This window comes from Salvelinus sp. IW2-2015, unplaced genomic scaffold (assembly GCF_002910315.2).
Source record: "Salvelinus sp. IW2-2015 unplaced genomic scaffold, ASM291031v2 Un_scaffold2744, whole genome shotgun sequence".
Classification (NCBI taxonomy): Eukaryota; Metazoa; Chordata; class Actinopteri; order Salmoniformes; family Salmonidae; genus Salvelinus; species Salvelinus sp. IW2-2015.
Genome location: NW_019944047.1, coordinates 64160 through 73797, shown reverse-complemented (window position 1 = coordinate 73797; position 9638 = coordinate 64160). Strand labels below are relative to the sequence as shown.

Genomic DNA, 9638 nt, shown 5'->3' with positions numbered 1-9638 from the left:
CCAATAACCAGCACCTTTAGTTAGAATCCGAAGTCACGCAGCTCCTAAGTCACATACTCTGGAACGTCACGTAGGCAAGTCTGAGCCAGTCACGTGACTGTCTGGAAGTCAGACCACCGTGAAGTCTTGAAAGTCACGTGAAGTCTGAAGAGTCACGTGAAGTCTTGAAGTCACGTGAAGTCTGAAGTCACGTGAAGTCTGAAGCGCCACGCACGCCCCTGGAAGTACACGTGAAGCTGAAACGCCACCGTAGTCTGAAGCACGTGACACAAGAGTGATATCAGCCTAATAGCAGCCAACTCGCTAGCTTAAGTGCCATAAAAAGAAACCGAGACATGAGTTCCTCCATCCTCCGCCCTCTGTTCCGTGGTGAAAGAAACGGCCGATATATCAGAATGGATATCAGGATGGACCGGAGCCTGGACCTACACAAACTGACTTTATAATTTCACCCCTGATGTCTGTCCTGCTCAATGCATGTTTAACATGACCAGAGTAAATGCCATAGTCCGATACACATCCAATGTAATCGCATGTTCATAATAGTGTAAAAGCAGGACAACAAGTCAAGCAGAGACGTCATCAACCGCTAAAAGATGCAATTATCCAGCAGCTCTCTTCCGACATGCAGACAGGAATAGCATTCCCTTTTAGATTCCCCACAACCCGAGAATAACAGTAGTCTCCTATCCCCTCTACTCTGCTGAGGACGTTTAGTCTTGGGTCCTCAACTCCTGTGGTAAACAGTGCAGTATACTGTTAAATGGTCCCACAGGCTTCACTCATTCAGGCTGTCTGTCCTTCAAGCATTGTAAAAGGAAGACACTTCCACATTCTGCTCAATGGGTGTAAAAATAAAGCTTTTTCATTTATATATATCATTTAAAACATACAGCTCCCTTTTCCCCGAAGTCTACAGTGCAGCACAGTAATCCCAATACCATGTAGATATAAAATAAGTGAAAATGAATGTATAATGCTTCTAACAAACTATTAAACTACGTTTTACAACAGATTTGCTTTGGTAATTTGTAGACAATATTGCCCAAATCCCCAACATTACATAATCCCCAAATCCTATGTCAATTTTATCGTTAATCATTATTTGATACAATTGATTCAATAATTTTATTTTTTTTCCAATCGATTATCTCTGKTAAGGCACAAGTAATGAATCAGGAAAAATACAAGCCTAATAGGATTTTAACTAACTTACATTCTAAAAAAAATCTTGTCCAGAAGTTTACCAAATAAAACTCTCTTATGACAGGGTTTCCCAAACTCTGACCTCGGGGACCCCAAAGAGGTCGCAATACACAGCTGATTTAAAGCTTTGATCATTTGAACCAGCTGTGTAGTGTAAAAACCTAAATGTGCACCTCCTTTTTGGGGTCCAGAGTCCCGAGTTTGAGAAACTCTGCCTGATGGAACACAGGAAGTAAAGACATTTACATTTTCAATACCTGCAAAAAAAAAATGTGTTTTATGATGTTTTTTGTTTTTTTTATCAGATGCTACAGTAAGTTGAATATCAAACATGCAGGTGCTGATTTGATTGGCTGACAGGATGCTGTTGTATGTTCCCTGTCGGTCCTGTTTTAGTGGTATGAAGGGTGCCTTTATCAATAATGGCCTAGGCTCAATCCCATCTCATTTTGTCCCCTTTACGCACGTTCTAAAGGCAATGTTCCCACCATTCGCTGAGACCCAGTCATTCACGTTGAAGGCTGCATATGCCTGATCAATGGGAAATTAGCTATAAATGTCAACCCGTGCTATGACATGGATCTTCCGCAGTCCGGATTGAATCTAGGCCGAAGGCGTTATGAGTACGGCTAGTACGGCTGGTCCATCGAGCGGAGGGGGGGGGTGCCTATGCTGTAATACTGTCCCAGGAAGGGTGTCTCAGGCCTTGGAGCGCTGTGGGGTACCGGAGGGGTCTGGTCCTCCTCATCCACACTAAGGTCCAGACGTAGATCCTTCCAAGTCTGTCTCATCGTCATGGTGGACTCCTTACGTCTACAAGGCAAAGGAGAGTGTGTACTTTGTGTTCCTGCACTTCTAACAGTGATCTCTGTCTCTCTCTCTCTCTCTCTCACTCCTGACTCTCTCTGACCTCTCTCTGACTCTCTCTGACTCTGCCTCCCCGTCTCTCTGCCTCTCTCTCTCTGTCTCTTCTGCCTCTCTCTCCCTGTCTCTCTGTCTCCGTCTCTCGCTCTCTCTCTCTGCCCTCTCCTCTCTGTCCTCGATCTGCTGTCTCTCTGTCTCTGTCTCTCTGTCTCTGTTCTCTCTGTCTCTGGCTCTCCTGTTCTCTGTCTCTCTGTCTCCGTCTCTCTGCTCCGCTCTCTCTGTCTCCGTCTCGCTCTCCTCTCTCTCTCTGCTCCTCTGTCTCGTTCCGTCTCTCTGTCTCCGTCTCTCTGTCTCCGTCTCTTCTCTTTCCCGTCTCTCTGTCTCCGTCTCTCTGCTCTCCGTCTCTCGTCTCTCTGTCTCCGTCTCTCTGTCTCCGTCTCTCTGTCTCCGTCTCTCCTGTCTCCCGTCTCGTCTGTCTCTCTGTCTCCGTCTCTCGTCTCCGTGCTCTCTGTCTCCGTCTCTCTGTCTCCGTCTCTCCTGTCTCCGTCTCTCTGGTCTCCGTCTCTCTGTCTCTCTGTCTCGTCTCTCTGTCTCCGTCTCTCTGTCTCGTCTCTCTGTCTCTCTGCTCTTCTCGTCTCTTCTGCTCCGTCTCTCTGTCTCCGTCTCTCTGTCTCCGTCTCTCTGTCTCCGTCTCTCTCTGTCTCCGTCTCTCTGTCTCCGTCTCTCTGTCTCCGTCTCTCGTCTCTCGTCTCCCGTCTCCGTCTCTCTTCTCTGTCTCTCTGTCTCTGTCTCTCTGTCTCTCTGTCTCCGTCGTCTCTGTCTCCGTCTCTCTGTTCGTCTCTCGCTTCTCTGTCCTCCGTGCTCTCGTGTCGTCCCGTCTCTCTCTGTCTCCGTCTCTCTGTCTCCGTCTCTCTGTCTCCTGTCTTCCTGTCTCTCTGGTCTCCGTCTCCTCTGTTCTCCGTCTCTCTGTCTCCGTTCTCGCTGTCTCTCTCTCTCTGCCTCTCTGTCTTTCATTGAACCTTTATTTCTAAACCAGGTACTTGAGTTGGAGGTGCTGGTCCAGCAGCTGTCTCTGTAGTCTGGTGGAGGTCCCTCCCTCCCTCCCTCCCTCCCTCCCTTCCCTCCCTCCCTCTCCCTCCTCTCCCTCCCTCCCCTCCCTCCCTCCCTCTCTGATCTCTGTCCACGTACTTGAGTTGGAGGTGCTGGTCCAGGAGCTGTTTTCTGTAGTTTAGTGGAGGCCTCTCTCTCCTCTGTCCAGTTCTCTCTGGTGTGCGGTACTGAGCGTCTCTACGACTAGCCCCCTCCTCTGCCTCGTTCAGCTGACGCTTCAGGGAACGCATCCTCTGGGACGTCTGAATGAGGGGTCATAGGTCAGGATCATTATAATATGGATAATTCTAAGGGATTCATACATGCCTACGACAAATCTTCTCATGCATTATAATTGCAAAACACTGCATGTACCCTGAAGGCTTTAAGTAAAGTTTCCCAATGTGGTCAATCACAATACACTCCACACACAATGAACCATTTCACAAGTCTCTTTACTACCCTCAAGTGGGCGTGAACCATTTCACACGTCTCTTTACCCCCAAGTGGAGTAAACCATTTCACAAGTTCTCTTTACTACCCCCAAGTGGGAGTGAACCATTTCACAAGTCTCTTTACTACCCCCAAGTGGGGTGAACCATTTCACACGTCTCTTGTACTACCCCCAAGTGGAGTGAACCATTTCACAAGTCTCTTTACTACCCCCAAGTGGAGTGAACCATTTCACACGTCTCTTTACTACCCCCAAGTGGACGTGAACCATTTCACAAGTCTCTTACTACCCCAAGTGGAAGTAAACCCATTTCACAAGTCTCTTTACTACCCCCAATGTGGAGTAAACCATTTCACACGTCTCTTTACTACCGCCAAGTGGAGTAAACCATTTCACAAGTCTCTTTACCCCCAAGTGGAGTGAACCATTTCACAAGTCTCTTTACTACCCCCAAGTGGAGTAAACCATTTTCACAAGCTGCTCTTTACTACCCCCAAGTGGAGGTAAACCATTTCACACAGTCTCTTTACTACCCCAAGTGGAGTGAACCATTTTCACACGTCTCCTCTTACTACCCCCAAGTGGAGTAAACCATTTCACCACGTCTCTTTACTACCCCCAAGTGGAGTGAACCATTTCACAAGTCTCTTACTACCCCCAAGTGGAGTAAACCATTTCACAATCTCTTACTACCCCCAAGTGGAGTAAACCATTTCACAAGTCTCCTTTCTACCCCCAAGTGGAGTGGAACCATTTCACACGTCTCTTTACCCCCAAGTGGCAGTAAGACCATTTCACACGTCTCTTTACTACCCCCCAAGTTGGGTGAAAACCATTTCACAAGTCTCTTTTACCCCAAGTGGAGTGAACCATTTCACACAGTCTCTTTACTACCCCCAAGTGGGGTGAACCATTTCACAAGTCTCTTTACTACCCCCAAGTGAGTGAACCATTTCACACGTCTCCCTTTACTACCCCCAAGTGGGGTGAACCATTTCACAAGTCTCTTTACTACCCCCAAGTGGAGTAAACCATTCACACGTCTCTTTACTACCCCCAAAGTGGAGGTGAACCATTTCACAAGTCTCTTTACTACCCCCAAGTGGAGTGAACCATTTCACACGTCTCTTTACTACCCCCAAGTGGATGTGAACCATTTCACACGTCTCTTTACTACCCCCAAGTGGAGTGAACCATTTCACAAGTCTCTCTTACTACCCCCAAGTGGAGTGAACCATTTCACAAGTTCTCTTACTACGCCGCCGAAGTGGGTGAACCATTTCACACGTCTCTTTACTACCCCCAAGTGGAGTGAACCATTTCACAAGTCTCTTTACTACCCCCAAGTGGAGTGGTGGTGTTAGTGCAGGTGTCCTACCAGGTCCTTCTGCTCCTTGGCCATCTTCTGTTCCTCTTCCAGCTGATCAGACAGTTCGTTGATCTTCCTCTCCAGTTTACTGATGGTGTTGTTCATCACCACCTTGTTCCTCTCCTCCACCCTCAGAGCGTTCTCCAGCTCCTTGGCCCGGCTCTCCGTCTTAGTGATCACATCCTCATGAATTCTGGTATGTTGGATATCCTGCACCTCCGCGCGCAGGTCACGCAGCTGGATATACAGAGCACCGAAGTTTAAAAAAAAACTTTAGCTCAGTCGTGGCTTCCACAAGACACAACGCATGTTGCCACTGCTCCATCATTCATCACAGACACAACAGTTTCACCCGTACATACTACACTTTTAAATGTATACGCGGATGACACGGTTTCATGTCTTTTTATAGCATTGTATGTTCATGATGAAAGGACAACGTTGAAAGAACGGGAGGTTACACAATATCACATAGATACATCACAGAATGACATGAAAACCCGGTAGGTTCAAACTGTTCCCAGTGAAAACACCACCGGTAGTTAGTGTCCTGTACAGTACCTGTCTCTCCAGGATGCCTTTCTCGCTGTCCAGCTGCTCATTCACATCTTTCTGCTGGATCAACTTCAGCTGGAGCTGTTCCGTCTGTGAAGAACATAACAAACATCCCAAACAAGCCTTTAAGAAAGTCGTTTTTTTGGATTTACAATCACATACAGTAAATCCACTCCTCCAATTGAGGGCCTTGGAATCTTTACCGACCCCAAGGAGACATCCTTTAAAGGAGACCTTTTTCTTAAGGTACTACTACAACACACCTTTAAACAACCGTGTCTTTCTCTGTGGATGGACTTCAGGATTGAATTAGTTCTGGCCAGGGATCATTCATTCAAGGAAGTATGCAGCAAGTAGATGCTCGTGTGAAAGTGATTTGTGGGTTATTGAAAGCGAGCACATTACAACAGTAAGGAGTGTTCGGGTCAGGGGTGAGAGCTCAGGTGKAGACAGACAGACCTGTTCGATGGATCTCTTGTGCTTGCTGACCCATCTCTGTTCACTGTCCTGCATCTCCTCCAGGTCGGTCTCAAGATCTAACAGTTTCTCCTGGAGAAACACATCAACCAATCAATCATTCACAAAGTGCTTTTACAGTAACTCTGCATTGACTCCAAAGAGGAAGTTGACGCAGAAGTTTGTACATGTGAGTAAGTTTACCTGTAGCCTTTTCTCTATTGTCTCTATATCTACAGTATCTCCCCCACGGTGCATACAGTCTATTGTCTCTATATCTGAAGTATCTTCCCCACGGTGCATAACAGTCTATTGTCTCTATATCTACAGTATCTCCCCACGATGCACACAGTCTATTGTCTCTATATCTACAGTATTCTCCCCAAGGTTCATACAGTCTATTGTCTCATATATGCTAGTATATCTCCCACAGTTCATACAGTCTACTGTCTCTATATCTACAGTATCTCCCCCACGTGCATACAGTCTATTGTTTCTATATCTGCCAGTATATCTCCCACAGTTCATACAGTCTAGTGTCTTCTATATCTACAGTATATCTCCCACAGTTCATACAGTCTAGTGTCTCTATATCTACAGTATATCTCCCACAGTTCATACAGTCTAGTGTCTCTTATTACAGTATATCTCCCACAGTTCATACAGTCTATTGTGCTCTATATCTGCCAGTATATCTCCCACAGTTCATACAGTCTATTGTCTCTATATCTGTAGTATATCTCCCACAGTTCATACAGTCTATTGTCTCTATATCTGCAGTAATATCTCCCCCAAGGTTCATACAGTCTATTGTCTCTATATCTGCAGTATATCTCCGCCAAGGTTCATACAGTCTATTGTCTCTATATCTGCAGTATAATCTCCCCCAAGGTTCATACAGTCTATGTCTTCTATATCTGCCAGATATTCTCCCACAGTTCATACAGTCTATTGTCTCTATATCTACAGTATATCTCCCACAGTTCATACAGTCTATTGTCTCTATATCTGCGTATATCTCCCCAAGGTCATACAGGCTATTGTCTCTATATCTGCCAGTATATCTCCCCCAAGGTTCATACAGTCTATTGTCTCTATATCTGCAGTATATCTCCCCAAGGTTCATACAGTCTATTGTCTCTATATCTGCAGTATATCTCCCCCCAAGGTTCATACAGTCTATTGTCTCTATATCTGCCAGTATATCTCCCACAGTTCATACAGTCTATTGTCTCTATATCTGCAGTATATCTCCCACAGTTCATACAGTCTATTGTCTCTATATCTGCCAGTATATCTCCACAGATCATACAGTCTATTGTCCTCTATATCTTGTCGCATTATATCTCCCACAGTTCATACAGTCTATTGTCTCTATATTGTGAACCACATCATACAGTCTATGTCTCTATATCTGCCAGTATATCTCCCACAGTTCATACAGTCTATTGTTCCTATCGCCAACCTCCCAAGGTCATACAGTCTATCTCTATATCTGCCAGTATATCTCCCACAGTTCATACAGTCTATTGTCTCTATATCTTGCATATATCTCCCACAGTTCATACAGTCTATTGTCTCATATCTGCAGTATATCTCCCCCAAGGTTCATACAGTCTATTCATCTATATCTGCAGTATATCTCCCCAAGGTTCATACAGTCTATTGTCTCTATATCTGCAGTATATCTCCCCCAGTTCATTACAGTCTATGTCTCTATATCTCAGTATATTCTCCCCCAAGGTTCATACAGTCTATTGTCTCTATATCTGCACATATCCCCCAAGGTCGATACAGTCTTATTGTCTCTATATCTGTAAGTATATCTCCCAACAGTTCATACAGTCTATTGTCTCTATATCTTACAGTATATCTCCCACAGTCATACAGTCTATTGTCTCTTATATCTCAGTATATCTCCCACAGTTCATACAGTCTATTGTCTCTATATCTGCAGTATATCTCCCACAGCTTCATACAGTCTATCTCTATATCTACAGTATATCTCCACAGTTCATTACAGTCGACTCTCTCGCTCTCCGCTCTTCTAAAAAAGCATTTCTTCTGATGAGATTAAACAAGTGAAATTAGATTAAGATTTAGCGAGCACATAGATTGAATTAAGGGATTTGCACAAGTAAATACTTTATAACCCAGAATGACATGAGCGCACTGACGTCTGTCTGTGAATGTATGTTAACTTAGTCTTATGGTTGTCCTGGGATGGATCTAGATCGGTATCTAAGGTATGGCCTGTCTTTGCTGTGCTGTGGCCAGATCACAATGCATATTTTAATCGTCTACACCGTCTACAAATGTGGCCACATCAAGAATTGTGGACAAAGAGTCAGGACAAAGACACATGTTAGAACCAGTTAAACGGCAACTGTGTACCTACCTGAGCCTGTTTGAGTTGCTTGACCAGGTCTCCGTGTTCTGTGCAGCAGTCTGTAGCTCCCTCGTCAGGTCCTCTACGCTCCTCTCTGCCTGCTTCCACTGCAGCTGAACTCTCTCTCTCAGCTGGATCTCCTCCTCCAGGGAACGCTCCTTATCTACCAGCTTATCTGACACCTGACAACACCGTACAGTTATCTATTAGTTTAACTGACAACCATATCGTATCTATTGTTTACCTGACAACACATACAGTTATCTATTAGTTTACCTGACACCTGAAAACACATTACAGTTATCTATTAGTCTTACCTGACAACACATACAGTTATCTATTAGTTTTACCTTGACAACACATACAGTTATCTACAGTTACCTGACACCTGACAACACATACAGTTATCTATTAGTTACCTGACACCTGACAACACATACAGTTATCTATATTACACAGCCTGACAACACATTACAGTATCTATTAGTTTACCTGACAAACACATACAGTTCATCTAATGTTGTGTTACCTGACACCTGACAACACATACAGTTATCTATTAGTTACCTGACAACACATACAGGTTATCTATTAGTTTAACCTGACAAAAACATACAGTTATCTATTAGTTTACCTGACAACACATTACAGTTTATCTATTAGTTTACCTGACAACACATACATTATCTACCAGCCTTTACTGACTACGACCATACAGTTAATCTACCAGCTTACCTGACAACCATACAGTTATCTATCTAGCTTTACCTGACAACACATACAGTTATCTATCAGCTTACCTGACAACACATAACAGTTATCTATTAGTTTACCTGACAACACATACAGTCTCTACATAAGCCAGCTTACCTGACAACACATACAGTTATCTATTAGTTTACCTGACAACAACATACCAGTTTATCTATTATAGTTACCTGACAACACATAACGTTATCTATAGCTTTACCTGACAACACATACAGTTATCTACAGTTACCTGACAACACATACAGTTATCTATTAGTTTACCTGACAACACATACAGTATCTATTAGTTACCTGACAACACATACAGTTATCTATTAGTTTACCTTGACAACACATACAGTTATCTATCAGCTTACCTGACAGACACATACAGTTAGTCTAATAGTTTACCGTGACAACCACATACAGTTATCTATACCAGCTTATCTGACAACACATACAGTTATCTACCAGCTTACCTGACAACACATGACAGTTTATCGTAT

At 44.1% G+C, this 9638-nt stretch overlaps 1 protein-coding gene across 2 annotated transcripts in view; it reads right to left on the bottom strand.

The window, feature by feature from the left end:
• Positions 1 to 843: 843 nt before the first annotated feature.
• LOC139025472 (cingulin-like) overlaps positions 844 to 9638 on the bottom strand; it is a 14039-nt gene continuing 5244 nt past the window's right edge. For both annotated transcript variants that reach the window (XM_070440615.1, XM_070440614.1), the window contains exons 3-8: positions 8392 to 8564; positions 5997 to 6086; positions 5544 to 5627; positions 4992 to 5219; positions 3259 to 3422; positions 844 to 2019 (exon numbers count right to left, since the gene is read on the bottom strand). In XM_070440615.1, coding sequence (XP_070296716.1) covers positions 1836 to 2019; positions 3259 to 3422; positions 4992 to 5219; positions 5544 to 5627; positions 5997 to 6050 — 714 coding nt within the window. In that variant the 5' untranslated portion in view covers positions 6051 to 6086; positions 8392 to 8564 and the 3' untranslated portion in view covers positions 844 to 1835. The remainder of the gene's footprint in view (positions 2020 to 3258; positions 3423 to 4991; positions 5220 to 5543; positions 5628 to 5996; positions 6087 to 8391; positions 8565 to 9638) is intronic.